Source organism: Pipistrellus hanaki (assembly GCF_964339955.1).
Source record: "Pipistrellus hanaki genome assembly, chromosome: 19".
Classification (NCBI taxonomy): domain Eukaryota; kingdom Metazoa; phylum Chordata; class Mammalia; order Chiroptera; family Vespertilionidae; genus Pipistrellus; species Pipistrellus hanaki.
In genome coordinates this window covers 19,841,126-19,857,842 of record NC_140521.1, presented here as the reverse complement: position 1 = coordinate 19,857,842, position 16,717 = coordinate 19,841,126, and the positions used below count along the sequence as shown (strand labels likewise).

At 45.7% G+C, this 16,717-nt stretch overlaps 2 protein-coding genes across 3 annotated transcripts in view; one reads left to right on the top strand and one right to left on the bottom strand.

Moving 5' to 3' along the window:
* Positions 1-353, bottom strand: part of RNFT2 (ring finger protein, transmembrane 2) — a 51,832-nt gene extending 51,479 nt beyond the window's left edge. The window contains exon 1 of the mRNA XM_084868491.1: positions 200-353. The gene's annotated coding sequence lies outside the window, so the exon portion shown is untranslated. The remainder of the gene's footprint in view (positions 1-199) is intronic.
* Positions 354-480: 127 nt separating this feature from the next.
* Positions 481-15,442, top strand: SPRING1 (SREBF pathway regulator in golgi 1). Of its 2 annotated transcripts, XM_084868492.1 has the most exons (5): positions 483-769; positions 8,502-8,658; positions 12,501-12,652; positions 13,047-13,160; positions 14,923-15,442. In XM_084868492.1, the coding sequence occupies exons 1-5, from the start codon at positions 659-661 to the stop codon at positions 15,004-15,006; spliced, it is 618 nt and encodes a 205-aa protein (XP_084724618.1). In that variant the 5' UTR covers positions 483-658; the 3' UTR covers positions 15,007-15,442. The 2 variants fall into 2 exon arrangements, with proteins under 2 accessions (XP_084724619.1, XP_084724618.1); XM_084868493.1 differs by lacking the exon at positions 8,502-8,658 and having other exon boundaries at positions 481-769.
* The last annotated feature ends 1,275 nt before the right edge of the window (positions 15,443-16,717 follow it).

Sequence of the window (16,717 nt, the reverse complement as noted above, 5' to 3'; positions counted from 1 at the left end):
CATCTCCTGCATTAGTTGCACTGGAAGCTGGCAGGTGCACTGGGTACAATGCCGGGAGCGTTTTTTCATTTCTGCAGCCAACGTTCAACGCAAAATGCCTTAGGGATTGCTAGGGCAGGAGTCTACACGGACCGCAGGGGAAAAACAACAACAACAACAAATAGCAAAAGAAAACAAAACCAACGCTTTATCTTTTTACCTGCCCAGACGATTCAGCAATCACAGCGGCATCATTCATGTCCTTCCAAGCCAATCATTCTTGCAGCCCTGGGAGCACGTGACCTTCGAGGGCTTCCGGCCTCTGACAGGATTCTCTCACGGGTAGACTGGCGGGTCGTACCAGCCCCGCACAGCGCTCACGCCGCACGCACAGGAGTGCCCGCCTCCTTTCAGGGACTCAGCCAATAGGAACCCGCATATCTGCAAGGACCAATGACAATGAGGCCGGGTGAGCTTGCAAGGCTCGTGAAGGCGGGACCGAGGCCGCGGTCACGTGAGGCGGCGCGGGGAGGCTGCCGGGAGCTGGCTGGGCTGGGGGCCGCGGGGCCGGCGCCCGGCGTGAGGAATGGGGCCGCCCGCCGCGTAGGGGCCATGCCGCCCGGGCCCCGGGCCTGCCCCGTTCCGCGCCCCGGCCGCCGCGCCCCGCGTCCGCGCCGGCATGGTGAACCTGGCGGCCATGGTGTGGCGCCGGCTCCTGCGGAAGCGGTGGGTGCTCGCCCTGGTCTTCGGGCTCTCGCTCGTCTACTTCCTCACCAGCACCTTCAAGCAGGTGAGTGGCCGTTCGCCGTCCTGCGCTCGCTCCGGGCGCCGCGGGCCGCTCTCCCGGCCGCCGGCTTCCTCCCCAGGTCGGGGAGCTGCTTGCCTCGTAGCCGCGCTGCTCCCGGGTCCGGCCGGGGAGGCGGGCATGCCTGCCCGGGACCGAGGACGGGCGGGGGGACCTGCTCCCTCCTGGGGACCTGGGTGAGCAGGCGCTGCTGCTAGGCCGGCTCCTGGGACTCGAACCCGGGGCTGTGGCCCTGATTGTCCCCTCCTCCTGCTTCCTGCCTGCCCCGCCGGCGTGCATTTCTCGCTGCATCTTTGGGGCTGTCCTGGGGGATGGAGGGCGGCCCCGTAGCCGAGCCTCCGAGAGCGGTTGTCGGGGCCGGTAACAGCCGAGCTCCGGGGCCAGCGCGGCGTGTCTGCCCAGGAGGTGTCCTCTCGGTGCACAGCTCGAGCGCAATGTTCTTCCCCCCTCCCTCCTCCCCGCCTTAGATTTAAGTCCACGTGCGAATTTATGGGAGAAAAGACAGGGTGCTTTGGTAGGAAATGTTCCCCAAAGCAGTGATTTGTTTAAAAAAGTCCGACTTAAGCGTTAGGGTTTTCAGAAAGGATGAACTTACCCCAAGGTGTTCTGGTTGTCAAAAAAGAACCCCCTTTTCACTCTCCAGGGTCAAGTTCATACATCAAACATAGCAACGAGCCAAAACCTGTTTGGCTCAGTGGATACAGTGTCGGCCTGCGGACTCAAGGGTCCCAGATTCGGTCAAGGGCATGTACCCTGGTTGCGGGCACATCCCCATTAGGGGGTGTGCAAGAGGCAGCTGATGGATGACACTCACTCATCGATGTTTCTAGCTCTCTATCTCTCTCCCTTCCTCTCTGTTAAAAAAAAAAAATCAATAAAATATAAAAAAACACACAAAACAACACATAGCAATGAGCAGAAAGTAAATAAACGTTGTGGGCAGGGGAGCCTGGAAAGGGGGAGACAGGGAAGTGTAGGCAAACAGGCTGGGTGTTTGTTGTGTCTTTTTTTTTTTTTTTTTAAATGTATATTTTATTGATTTTTTACAGAGGGGAAGAGTGAGGGATAGAGAGTTAGAAACATCGATGAGAGAGAAACATTGATCAGCTGTCTCTTGCACACCCCCTATTGGGGATGTGCCCGAAACCAAGGTACATGCCCTTGACCGGAATTGAACCCGGGACCTTTCAGTCTACAGGCCGATGCTCTATCCACTGAGCTAAACCAGTTTCGGCTGTAAGCGTCTTTTGTTGCGGGAGACGTGTGGGTGACATTCGGGTGCACTTAGATGTTTCCTGCCACCTCCTGGCAGCTTCTTATGGTCCAGCGCTGCCCCTTCTCCGGCCGGTGGGCCTCTGAGTGTTGTGAGTGAGCCAGAACTCCGACCTCGGCCTTCCTCCCCACCTGGCCCAGGTGATCTGTGCCATCATTGTTCAAGTACAGGCTGTGTGCTCTTGAGATCCCAGCTCTTGACTCCAGTCTGGATCTGTCCAGAAAACCCCAAATTCTATTACCTTCTGCCACCACGGTGTCTCCTGAATTTATTCGTTTCTCCTAATTGTCACTGCTGCCACCTTAAGTCACGCTACCTTCATCTCTGTCCGGACCATGCTGTAGCCACCAACAGGTCTATGCCTCCTTTCTCGTCCTGCACTCAGTTCTCTACCCAGCAATAGGGGTGATAAGTTCTTTGGGTTCTTACTGCACTCCACAAACCCCAGATGTTCCAGAATAATGGTGACTCTTTTATGTCACTTCAGGTCAGACTAAATATTACTGCCTCAGGTGACACGGGGTGACACAATCTGAATTTCTTCCCTGTTGCCCATAGTCCTGCTTTATTTCCTTTGTGGTAGGAACTGAACATTTCTTGTTCATTTACTTGCTGATCTGTGCCTTTTAAAGTGTAATTTTCTTGAGAACAGAGAATTGTGTTCTTCATAGAATTCCAGCCCATAGACTTCTGCCAGGCACTTCAGGGGGACTCAGATATTGGAACAAATGAGTCTTTTTAAAAAAAATATTTTTATTGATTTCAGAGAGGAAGGGAGAGGGAGAGAGAGGTAGAAACATCAGTGATGAGAGAGAATAATTGATCAACTGCCTCCTACATGCCCCATGCTGGGAATGGAGCCTGCACCACCACCCTTCCTCATCCCCAACCCCAGTTTATGCCCTGACCAGGAATCGAACCATGACCTCCTGGTTCATAGGTTGGCACTGAACCACTGAGCCATGCCGGCCAGGCTGAGTCTTTTTAATTGGGATGACTTTTCCTTTCTTTTCAATCTGGCACATTTTCTACTAGTCAGATGCTGTCCACTCTGACCTTCTTTACAACCTCCTTTTAAGTACTCCGGTGCACCTTGTTCATTTTTGTAAAAATATGTCTTAATTGATTTTAAAGAGAGAGGGAGAGATAGAAAGAGAGACATCAATGTGAGAACACATCAATCACCTATCTCCTACATGCCCACTCCGGGGATCAAGCCCACAACCCTTGCATGTGCCCTGACCAGGAATTGAACCCGGGACCTTTCAATTCATGGGACGACTCTCAACAGAGTCATTCTGGGCTGGAGCCTTGTTCATTTTTTTAAAAAAATTATAATGTGTCTTTTTAAAACCTGTAAATTATGATAAGCTGAGTTTTAAAAAAAAATTTTGATGGGGTGATGATTGTGGTTTCTTTAAAACTATTGGCAAAATTTTTGTTTTGCAGATTTCCCCTGCAGCTTAACAAAAACTAAGTAAAACAAACACGTGTGTGTGTGTGTGTGTGTGTGTGTTTGTTATAAATATAGATTTCAGAGAGAGAAACATCAATGATGAGAGAGAAGCATCAGTTGACTGCTCCTGCACGCCCCCTCCTGGGGATCTGCAACCCTGGATGTGCCCTTGACTGGAATCGAACCTGGGATCTTTCAATCTGTAGGCCTACACTCTATCCACGGAGCCAAACCAGCCAGGACTAAAACAAATACTTGAGCTGTAACCTTCTATGCCTGCCTGTTAGCCCCTGGCAACCACTCAGTCAACTTTCTGTCTCTATGAATTTGCCTGTTCTGGACATTTCACATAAATGCACTCCTACAATCTGTGGTCTTCTGGGCCTCGTTCCTTTCGGTTAGAAGCCTGTGTTTCAGGACTCATCCATGTTGTAGCATGTGCTACTACTTCATTTTTGTGTCCGAATAATATTCCCTGGTATGCATCTACCATATTTTGATTTTTTCCATTTATCAGTTGAAGGACACTTTGGTTGTGTCCACCTTTTGGCTAGTATAAATAATGCTATTATGTGCATCAGTGTACATGGTTTTGTTAGGAAATACGTTCTCAGTTCTCTTGGATTTGGTCCTAGGTCATATGGGATTGCTAGGTCATATGGTGACTTAGTTTAACTTTTTGAAGAACTGTTTTCTAAAGTGGTTGTACCATTTGCAGTGAACTTTTAAGAAGCTACTATGCTTGTCAAGTTCTGATGTAGCATCAAAGAAGATTGTCATATTGTCTGGAAAAGCCATTAAAATGCTCCTCCCATTTCCAGCTGCACAGCTGTGTGAGGTAGGTTTTCCTCAGGTGCTTCAACCTGAATGCACTGCACAGACTGAATGCAGTGCGCCTGTGAGAATCCAGCTGTCTTCCGTTAAGCCAGACCCTGAAAAGGCCTGCAGGAATGTAAAAACATTTTCTCTTCTCACTAAATTTCTTTACACAACCAAAATGGTGGACATGTAATGGGTTCATCGTTATTGTTAAATGAGTAAAAAATAATGTGTTGAAAACACGTATTTTAGGAATTTGTTTTAATTTCCAGTATGATAAATATCAACGGCCATAACCCCTACAAACCCACATATTGGGGGTCCTCAGTCATTTTTAAAAGTATGAATGTTGCTTGGGACCAAAAACTTGACTCACGTTCTCCCATATGCGTTTTCGTGTGTGCTGCTCCTGCTTCGCTCCGCTGCAGTTTCAGTGTCTGCCACCCAGAATTAGGTGACTTGAGGCGGGTCTGCTTCATTTGGCCTCGCCGCAGTGTCTTCGTCTGGAACATGGAGATGGGGCCAGGGAATGAGGGGGTGGGGAGAGGTCAGGACACCTTGAGAAGAGGCCACGGAAAACTTCCGAGCTCCCTAGGATCCGAACTCTGCTTCAGTGAGACCGGGAACTCTGGAGCAGGGGTGGTGCCTGTGCCTAGAGAATCGTTGATTGTCCTCTACTGCTTTGGATTCCTCATTTCTTTGGCTTTCATGTTAATTAATGCTTTGGGGGATAGTTTAAATTATAGAGATGAGAGCGCAGGAGAAATTAGTGACAGTGGCAGGGGTGCCACTGGGGGAGAGGATTGGGAATGGTGAGTGGTGCCGGGTGACTCGGGCCCATTTATTTAACAGATGCCAGTGAACACCAGCCATGCTGCTAAGGCACTGTGAGCAGGATGATGGAGAAAAGCCTGCCTTCCTCTCCAAGAGCCTCTGTTCCGGGTGGGTCAGGGGGAGAAGTGGCAGAAAAGCCAAGTAATTTCAGACAGTGAGGTATGATATGAAGGAAACAAAACAAGATGCCGTGAGAGCAGCAAGGTGGGCCTAATGCTGTGGGGCGTGTGAGCTGGGATGGCAGAAACCCCAATCTTGGAGTCAGAAGGGCCCTTAGGGGTCCTTTCTTGTAAGGAAATGGTCTCAGACTTGTTCAAGCGGCACAGTTTCTGAATATCTCGGCTATTTGTGTAACTCCTTGAAAACATTCATGCTTTCAGCTCGAAAGTAATTAACTGTGTAAATTGGTGCCAAGTTAGATACTTTCTGAAGTGAAGTGGAACAAATCATAAGAGAGAGTTGCTGCTCTGTTTTTTGTTTCCCCCTGATCAGCAGAGCACATACATTTTTCAGGAAGCGTGTGGAGTACTGTGCAGGGCAGGGGAGGAAAACTCGCAGTCTCGACAACCAGAGGCCGTCGCTAATGATATCTGGGCGTATTTTCTCCCTCCATTTTTCATATTTTTAAAATATAATTGGGCATACTGTTTCTTCACTTTACATATATGCACCGTATCCATCTTTAAAAGTGCTTTGTAAGGACAGTTTTTTATAACTAAAATTTTCCTTGATTAGGCCACATCGAGGCATTCATTCCCCAAATATTAGACATTTGGGATGCCTCCTGACCCTTACCCTCCACCCCCACCCCCTTCTTTTCCTTTAAGAATCATAAGCAAATCTTTTAATGGCAATGCCTTCTGTTTAAGTGCTTCACTACTTAAATGGAACATTTATCTCATTTGACCCTATGATGACCCCTGGAAAATAGGACAGTTCTTACTATACCCCCTTTAAAATCAGAGGTTAAGTAACATACATGAGTAATGAAAACATTTCTATAGCTCCTTAACAGGTGATGAAGGAAGTTCTTTGTGTGCATGCTTGTTCCTTTTTGTCCCGCTCTTTTCTTTGTGCCCCAGCGTAGTCCCTGTGGACCTTGGTGGTGGTCGATTACATTGATTTCTAAAACCTCTTTATCAACTGCTCTGGAGGCTCTTTGGGAATAGAGAACCTGGCTACCTTTGTCTCTATTTCCTTAATGCATTGTATGATCTTGAAACCTTTGAATGAATCAAAAAGTGTGTGTGTGTGTGTGTGTGTGTGTGTGTGTGTGTTTGTGTGTATGCATAAAATTGAGACAACCTAATAGAGAAGGTGGAATACTTGGAAAAAGGTCTAAAAGTACTTACCCACTAAAGGAATTCCATCAGTGCCCCTTCACCACACCCTTTGCATGACTAGACTTCCACACACGTGAACATGTACTAATTCATTACCATTGCTATCTTCCACAATCTCTGTGCAATCTTTTTGATTGTACAGCTCTTATCTAATCCTTTTGGCAAGGTCTTGAATATTCATGTTTGAAAACAATTTCAAGTGCTGGGAGCATTGCCTTCCTGTTTACCAGGAACGTAGTTATGTGGAAGAGGTCCTTCTGGGATGCACTTGCCCATGAACTCTTGTGTGTTTTGTTTCCCTTAGGAAGAATAACAGGATAGTTTGAGAGTAATGTTAAGAGCACTTTTAACCTTGTGAGAGCCAGTTTACTGTACTTTTGACCAGCCTCTTAACAGTCCTTACAGCTGTTAATATATCTCGGGCAGCATTTGACGCTCAGTTTAGTTTGCACGTCGCTTGATTATGCAGTTAACTGATAGGTCCCGCAGAGCAGGGGAGTATGAATTCACAGGTAGTTAAGCAGTGTGCACCTAAGTGATTTGCCCTGATTCCCAAGGCTTCTGCACTTAGCTCCTCTTCTTGCAGATGTTGTTTTTGCATAACCCATCCTGTTCCTGCTGGCGCCAGTTCTTTCCTTTAAAAGAAGCAAGAGGGAGGGGCAGAGCAGAAAGGAAAGCCACCTTGAAGGCTTGTTTCACACTAGTAATTTAAAGAACACAGTCCAGTCCTGGTGCGGCGGTGGTAAATTGTGAACATTGTTTTATGTAAACGCAGGCATATTACTAATGGTGTATGTATAACTTCAGGGAAGTTATTTGGCACTGTATGACATGACTACTTACAATAATTACTGCTACAAATTATTCAAGAGAATGAAAGCTATATTTTATTACATTGCTATCTGATAACAAGTCTAGAATGGGCTAAATGTTGATCTGTAGAGGATATGTTTACAAATTATGGCACATCAACATGATGGATTATTATGTAGCCTTAAAATGTGATTCTTGAGATAATGTAGATGCTTGAATGGTTTACCATCTAATTAGTGTCAAGAAGGGCTGAATGCCAAGCATCCTCATTTGTAAGTGTAAATGTTAGGGTCAAAAGGCTAGAAGTTAATATGCAAAAATAGTACTTTATGTAAGTGATGGGATTGTGGGCAATTTTTGTCTTTAATGTTGGTAATTATGTTGTTTGGTTATTTTTGTTGTTAATCCTCACCTGAGGATATTTTTTCATTGATTTTTAGAGAGAGTAGAATGGAATGAGAAAGATAGAGTGAGAGAAAACATTGTGGTGAGAGGGATACATTGATTGGTTGCCTCCGACCAAGGCTGGAGATCAAGCCTGCAATTGAGGAACATGCCCTTGACCACAGTCGAACCCAGGACCCTTCAGTCTACAGGCTGACACTATCCACTGAGCCAAATCAGCTAGGGCAATTATATATTTTTTTTAATAAACTTTTTATTTTGGAATAATTACAGATTTATAGGAAACTTTCAAGGCTAGTATAGTGTTTCTTTAGATCCCTTAGTGTCTCCTATTGTTAATAATAATTATGTTGTTTTTTTTGTGTGCTTTTTATAATTATGTTTTTAAATAATGTTTTTATTTTAAAAACAAAAATATTCCAAAAATGCTAAAAGCTGTTAATAGTCACTTATGTTCCTTCTGTGTTAATAGCTTGTAGTATACCTTGCCATACCATTATCTCAGTTCTAACACTTTTATACCCATTTATAATGTGCACATAATCAAGGGGCATTCATGTAAGAATTCCAGTTCTGAAGCATAGCATAGCCTTAATTTATTTTTCTGCTTTTGATTTTGTGACTTTGGCTCAGATTTTGCTCATACCAGGGGAATGCAAGATTCCGGTGCAAACTTTTTAAAAATTGTGTCTGTCCTATTGCTGTTTCTATGAAAAAATTGGTGAAAATATAAGAAACGATACTCTAACCTTTTCTTTTATGGTCTCTTTGTAGGAGGAGAGGACAGTGAGAGATCGGAATCTCCTCCAGGTTCAAGACCATGATCAGCCCATTCTGTGGAAAGTGCAGTTTAACTTGGGCAATAGCAGTCGGCCCAGCAACCAGTGCCGGAACTCCATCCAAGGAAAGCACCTCATCACCGACGACCTAGGCAAGGCGGCCTCTCCTCCTCCTCCTCCTGCAGTCAGTGAAGTGCTCTGGTGCCACCGGTCCTGGGTTTTTAAATAGGATTTTATATGCTGCCTTTCCCTGCGCTCATTTCCAACATCTCTCACGCCTTCTTTGTCTTTCAGACCTAACTCACTGTTCAAGGTTCCCCTCAGCATCAGAGAAGCTTGGTTTGATAATTCTAACTCTGAAACTCCTTGTGCCTGTAACTTAGAGTTTTAGCATTTTATCACACATCCATGTGTCTGCTACTTCCTGCACACCCGTCTTTTCTTCCCATCTCGGTCACTTCTATAGGCTAGGAGCTCAGTTTTCTTTGGTAACTTGAATAATAATTGGTACTTAGGAAATGCGTTTGTTAATGACTGATTGGGCAATCTCAAGTGAATTATAAGCAAAATGTGTTACTCTTACAGTTAAAATAGAGTCTATCTGTTTTGGTACTTTCTCCCAGAGTTTTCTGTTTCCTTTTAGAGTCTAAAAGGAATTTAGATAAAAAGGTGATTCCTGTGGTGAGGTGGTTGGATTGGACAGCTGCTAAAGTTCTTACAAGGAGATACGCAAGCAGCTGAATATTCAGTCTTCCCACAGCGAGACTCCCACTAATCCTCAGCCTGCCTTAATGAGCTCTTACTCTGTGCTGGGCACTGTGTTAAAGCTTTCCATTTGATTTTAGCAACAGCCTATCAGGTCTAGCTATTGCCGTAATACCTATAAAGGTATTGTCACTTTGTAGGTGAAGACACAGGCACTGAGAGGTTAAGGAACTCAAGGAAAAAGCAAATAATATTGCAAATAACCTGTGTTTTATTTTTTAATAGAATAAGGTTTCTTACACAAGATGACACAGCTAGCCAGCACGCAGACATGGGACTAGGACTAAACTTGGAGTTCAGTGTTTTTTCTCTTATAAACTATTTTTTTGTTTTTTGTTTTTAATTAAATGCTTTTTAGTGTTTAAAATAATATTTACACAGAAGCAGCTCCATTCCTGTCCAGATGCCCTCTGACTTGATACAGTATCTACACCGCAGACACGAGAAGTATCCACATTGCAGATGCAGGCCAGCTCACTGGGAGGAAGTGTGTGTGTGTGTGTGTGTGTGTGTGTGTGTGTGTGTCACACTCATAGGGAGAAAACATGACATCTATGCCTTGGCTTTAATATTTAATATTAGGTTATGTGCTCGCTTCGGCAGCACATATACTAAAATATTTAATATTAGGTTATGAATGACAATTTGTCATTTTGTAGTTAGCCAAAGAAAAATTTTCCTCTGATTATTTTGAGTGAGACTTAATCTCCATGAGTGTAGGGAGAAGGCAGAAACAGTTTAATGAAGAAAACTTGCAGGAATTTATGCCTTTTGGGAAGCAGATGTCACAATGAATATTGCCAGGATAACACCTTATTAAATAAGACAACCAATTAGAATTTCAGACTTCCAGAGGTTAGAAGTTAATTTCTCAGTCAATAGTAACACACTCTGTGGTTGTGACCTTACAGAATTCCTCGTTGGAAATGACGTTTGCATGCTTAGATTTATGATACAAAAGGTGAAATCTTGGTGAGCTTTCTTTCACCAGAAATTAGAAAGATCTGTGGTTTCAAGGCTGCTGGCAGTTAGCACTGGGGAGAGAAAGAAGGCCTGATGTTGACACTGAGAATGTGAAAAAGAGAAAAGGGCAGAAAGATAATTTCAACAAGTGGAGTGTAGGTCACATGATATGTTACAACTTCCTGACCCAGAACTGGTAAGATTGCTGTGTATTTATTATTTGGGGCAGAATTTCAAGAAACATTTTGGGTTCCTTGTTTTTTTGTTGTTGTTGTTCTGTTTTTTTGTATGTTTATAATCCTTGTAATCCCAGAAACATTTGTGATGGCATTGGAATTATCCTCTCTCTCTCTCTCTCTCTCTTCATCTCTTTTTTTGTTAATCTTCACCTGAGGATATTTTTCCATTTGTTTTTTTTTTTTTTAGGGAGAGTGGAAGAGAGGGAAAGACAGAGAAAAACATTGATGTGAGAGAAACACATCAATTGGTTGTCTCCTGCATGTGCCCCAACCAGGGCCCGGGCCAGGGAGGAACCTGCAACCGAGGTATAATACATGCCCTTGACTGGAATTAAACCCGGGACCCTTTGGTCCGCAGGCCGATGATCTATCCATTGAGCCACACTGGGATCATCCTCTCTTAGTTTAGAAGACAGAATGGCACAGTTAAAGTAACAAAAGGCACCAGTTCCCGGGTAAGCCCTAGTTTTCCAAGTGGGAAGGAGGGCTTTTTTAATTTCTTCCATTGTGTTCCCAGTGCCTCCACTTTTGCACTGACTTTGTTTTCCAGAGTATTTCTGAAAACAACAGTATACTTCACCAAGTCTCATTCTCTGAGGATTAAGAAGCTGGGGTATTTGGATGGGCAGCTGCTCTGCACCTGTGGGCCTGGGCATAGATACCTGTGGGCTTGTGCGTGCACCTGTGAGCTGTTTGTACACCTGGGAGCTTCCCAAGGGCCCAGTGGTGTCCCTCAGGCACTTGTTCTCACCTGTTCCTTTCCCACTCCCAGAAAGATGTAGAGAAATGTTTAGCAGCTCTGACAATAAATTAACTTTTGCAAGGCGATTTATTCCTTAAAGTTGAGCATGAATTGGCTGGGTTGGAGGAAGTGTGTGAACAGAGATGATGGGATTTATTTATCATTTTTTTATTTATTTTTAAAATGTATTTTAATTGATTTCAGACAGAAAGGGAGAGGGAGGAAGGGAGAGAGAGAGGGAGAGAAGCATCAGTGATGAGAGAGTCATTGATCGGCTGTCTCCTGCACACCCCCACACTGGGTATCGAGCCCACAACCCATGCATGTGCCCTGACCAGGAATCGAACCATGACCTCCTGGTTCATAGGTTGACACTCAACCACTGAGCCACGCAGGCTGGGCGAGATGATGGGATTTATGAGGAGTGGAGGGAATTACGAGGATTTTTCTTTCTGGGTATTTTTCTTTCTAGAGGGTTTCCTTTTCCTAATGCTGAGGGGAAGTTGAATACTTGGCATGTATACTCGAATACAGCCTAAATCAGTTTGTAAAGGTGAGGTGTGACTACTTCAATTAAAAAAAATCTCCCAGATACTTGCAAAAAGGAGGGGACGGGTTTTTGTTTTTTATCTAGTAGAAGGATTTCACTTTGGGGATTAATGCCTTGGCTTCTTCCATTTTCAGATTTTTGTGTTGAAAAACAAGGCATTTTTCTGCAGGTGTAGAGGGGAAAAATAGCTTTCTTTCCTAGGTGAGAGTAGGAAAGCACAGGCGTGGCTTACCATGGAGATTAAATCAAACACGCAGCAGCAGACTAACAGGTTGTGTTAGGTAGGTAAGGCTGGAGCCTACTTCTAACGTGGGAATTCGTGTGTTTTAAAGGACGGCATGGCCAAAACCGGTTTGGCTCAGTGGATAGAGCGTCGGCCTGCAGACTGAAGGGTCCCGGGTTCAATTTCGGTCAAGGGCATGTACCTTGGTTGCGGGCCCGTACCCAGTGTCGGGGGTGCAAGAGGCAGCTGATCGATGATCTCTCTCATGGATGTTTCTCTCTATCCCTCTCTCTTCTTCTCTGTAAAAAAATAAATATTAAAAAAAAATGATTAAAGGACTGCACGTACGAAGCAAGCCCTCATCACATAGTGCCGATCTACCCCTTTGGTGCTTAGGATTCTCCAGACTCCATCTCTGTTCTCTGCACCCAGTGCATATGGTGCTGGGTCCAGATCACTAGTGAGTTGGGATCCCTGCTGGTTTAATACTCAGGCCAGTCTCTGACTTGCAGGATACGTTTGTGAAAGGAAGGACTTGCTGGTGAACGGCTGCTGTAATGTCAACGTCGCGGGCACCAGGCAGTACTGCTGTGATGGCTGCTTGTCCAACGGCTGCTGCAGCGCTTACGAGCACTGCGTTTCCTGCTGCCTGCAGCCCAACAAGGTACGGAGAGCTGCTCCTCATTCTGCATCTGCTCCTGTCTTTCTTCCTGCCTTTATTTTATGATGAGCATCGGATTCTTCTGAAAATAGAACTCAGAAGGGAGCTTTGTAGGTGTCAGAAATGGCTGCTGTGAAGTAGCCTTTGTCTCAGGGAAGGAGGTGGCTCCCAGTTACTTGAATGGTTCTTTTGCAGAATGGGCCATTGTTTTGCTAATCAGTTATCTAATGAATAAGATACCAGTGCTTTTCCCCCTTTGAGCTGGCTGCCTCCCTCACTCTTCCCCCCACCCCTACCCCCCCCCATCAGCAGTCTCCTAGTTTAGGAGAAATATCCAAGGTTACCTTGTGCTGCTGAGTCTGGAATTTATTATAGGCACTAACTTTTGTTTCCATAGCAACTTCTCCTGGAGCGCTTTCTCAACCGGGCAGCTGTGGCATTCCAGAACCTCTTCATGGCAGTGGAGGACCACTTTGAATTGTGCTTGGCTAAATGCAGGACCTCATCCCAGGTCAGAAGCTCTGCTGTTTCTAGCTGGGGGATGGGTGGGTGGGAAAATACGATAATGGAGGTTTGATTATCATATGTCGTATGATATGAGTGATAATGGAGAAGAGATTCAAATGAAGCTTTGGTGGAATGAGTGTTTAGAATGTCAGCATGAGATTTATACAAGTTAGAGAAGTAAAATGTTTAGATTAAATCAAGGTCTAATCAACTTGCATCTCCCCATCTGATTGGCATGTCTATACTTTTAAGTGGGAGCCTAATCTGGGTGGAATCCTAATAGTCCAGTTTCTGAGAGAAGTTCTTTTGTCAGAACTGAGGCTTTTCAGCAACCACTCACTGAGGATAAATAGTAATTTGTTCTGGGACAGAGTTACGGTTCATTTCAGGATTCAAGGGGAAGGGGCAGGTGGTGTTTAAAAATACATGCGTAATATGTAGGTCGTCAAGCTCTCAGTACTCATCAGCATGCTGTCATTACACGCTTGGCTCTTTGGGCACTGGACGCCGCACCTGCTGCCGAAAGCGTCTGGAAGTCCATCGCTGAGTGCTTGGCTCTCGGCTTCTGTGGTTGGGCTGTGGCGGGGGCTGCCTCTTTAAAATCTCCTGGCCTCTATTCATGGTGTCTCCAAGATTGCACTGGCTTCGTCTGAGATCACTGACTCATTTGTCCTTTTCTGGAACTCTGCACTCTGCCAGATGTCTGTCTGTAGTCCACCTTTTGATTTTACGCCACGTTTTATGTCTCTGGTCTGCTCTTAGAGCACTCGGCGTCACTGGGTACATGTTTCAGGGATGATAATGAGCACTTGAAAACACGAGAAATTCCTGGTGGGCTTGCTTTGTAGGAAGAGCTTTCCACTTGAATGGGCCTTAAAGGAGACGTGGAGGAAGGCCGAGCACGTGACTCACTTTGATTCAGATTCTCTTTCATTCCGAGGGTTGCCAGAAAAGTCGAAATATTTTCTTTCTTTAACTGATGAAACCCAGAAGTTACTTCCAGTTGTGAGTGAAGATGCTAAGCCTTCTGACTTAGTCTTTTTATTGTAAAGAGACATTTCCCAGTTGTCAGTTTGTTTATATAGCAGCATCCCAAGAAAGAGAAGCTTTTGGCTACACGTCTGTAAGTTGGATTAATACTGACAGTGTAGATGTTTAGTATTGGTCTTGGGCTAATTAATGAACTCTAGCCAAAACTCAAGTTGCCTGTATGAAAACAAATTGCTGAAAAATTAGCCATTGGGATGTTTGTCTGTTTTAAATCATACTTTCCATTTCTCCTCCAAATAAGGCTTGTCTGGTATTGTGGGTTTTGGCCTGAGTGCCAAACCAAGAGATACCTAAGACTTTATGAAAGTGATTTGAAATATATCTCCTCCATATTTTCAGGGTTCAGTACCAGCTACTGAAATTTCTTGGAAGCACAGGATCAGATGTAAAACACCCTTTGGACTTTAATCTAAAATAATTTGAGAAAAACTAGTGGTCCCGAGCTGCAGTGAGGTGGTAAAAACTCACCGTGTACATAAAAGAAACAGCCATGCGGTGCTGTTATGTCCAGGTTCATGTTTTTCACTGCATTCTGCGTTGAGCACTCACCTTTGTTCCAGAACATGCCCGGAGCCTGAGAGTGACGTTTGGAGATGGATGTGGCCAGGCTCCTGCAGGGAGTGCCCGACAGCAGCCCTGCTTGGACCCCGGCAGCTCTGAAGGGAGTGTGTGCGACTGCTCTCTCACGGAGCTCTTGTCTTCCCTTTTGCCAACAGAGCGTGCAGCACGAGAACACCTACAGGGACCCCGTAGCCAAGTACTGCTATGGCGAGAGCCCTCCCGAGCTCTTCCCGGCGTGACGGGCGCAGCCACGGGCACAGAAGACTTTCCAAGCGCGTGCGGCTGAAGCACTTAGCCTAAAGCCAGGCCCCGCGGTCACTAGCCCCTGGAGGAAGAGAGCCGCCATGCGGAAACCGTGGCTTTGACCCCTTCTTGGGCTGTCCTCTGGGCTGCTCCCCGCCGGGCTCTACCAGATGGGACTCGTCTATAAAGCAGCTGGGAAACACCAGCGGGTCCCGTTTGGAAAGGACCGAACTGCAGGCGACCTTGCGGAGGGGCTGGTGCTGTGGGCACCTCCGCCACTGCAGCTGCTCGGGGACCCAGGTCACTCAGTGCTCCTCGGGGCCCTTCACTGTACAGTTATTTATTGGATTTCTTTGTAGTAGTGGGGAAATTATAATGTTTTATACTGAAAAATGCCTTGCCTCGATAGTTGAATATATTCAAGGAAACTGTTGTGGTTGTTGTTTTCTTATGTTCTTTAGTCTCATGAGTTAAATCATCCCTTCACCCAGATAAAATGGCCTCTTAGAACATGCCTGTTCCCTCAAGGTAGTTATTTTGGTTTTGTTTTAACAGCATCCTCAGGAGTGGGCCCTGCACACCGTATGCTGACATCTAAAACTGTCTGAGATCTCAGAGATACTGTTCCATTCTAATACAGCGCCAGGTTTCCAGCAGCTGCCACCGAGTGCTCGCAGGTTTTTTCCTAGGTGTTTCTGGGATACGTGTGTGCCTGTGGCAAGCATCGTCTTAACCTGAGAGTCTGACTAACTGGTCCGGAGGATTTTGTTCTCATTTCCTATGAAGTGGCTGGTCGTCTTGGCTGTGGTCCAGGCAGAGCCTCAGAAAAATCCCCACAGCCTCCTCCTCCCCGGTCACGGAAACTCTGTGTTAAGGCGACCTGGCCAGAGCGGGCGTCCTTTATTGCTTTCAGCTCCATGAGATGTAACAGGTACAGACATCCAGGTCCCCCGTGATTCGCAAAGAAGGAGAATAAAACCCAAGTTGCTAGGAAGGAGCTGGGAGAGACTCACATCCGCCCTCAGTGGGGCGAGGGAGTGAACGCAGGGCATGCGGTGGCAGGGCCACACGCTCCAGGGGTGCCCCTGTTTCTAGAACAACACTACACCTCGCTGGCCTCGGCTGGGTGTGTTCGGTGCTCAGACCACAACAGCCCCTGGAGGAGGATCCCTCTTCGCTCTCGGGAGTTCCGTTAACGCACAGCTCTTTCCGGAGTCACTCACTGACCCCCGGAGTGGCCAGGGTTTTTTCATTTTATTGGTTCAAGTTGTTGACCTTGGAGCAGAGCGCTAGTTTTATAATCTGCTTTTGACTTTTTTTTTTTTTCGTTTTTCTTTGGGCCTTGTTTGCCTTCAGTATGTTTCTGCTATATGTAGTGGCCATGTCCCTTCACTCCTTCCTATTACTTCTTATACGTATCTTCCCAAAGTGGCTTGTCCTGATGAATATGTTTTTTTTTGAGGGTAAACTGTGTGTCTGGCATTTGTTTTTAAATGTTAGATCCCAAGAAATGTAATCAATGTGCAGTGGACTTTTTTGTGTTCTCTGTGTATTCGTTGGTGCTAAATCATACTGTACGTGAAAGAAATGGTGCATGTCTGGGTGTTTTACCGTCTTGGGGTGTTTTTTCTGTAACTCAGTGTGAGATTTGAGTTTGTTTTCTGTGGTTACTGGTACCAGCCTCTCCTTTGAGCTTATTTTAACTCT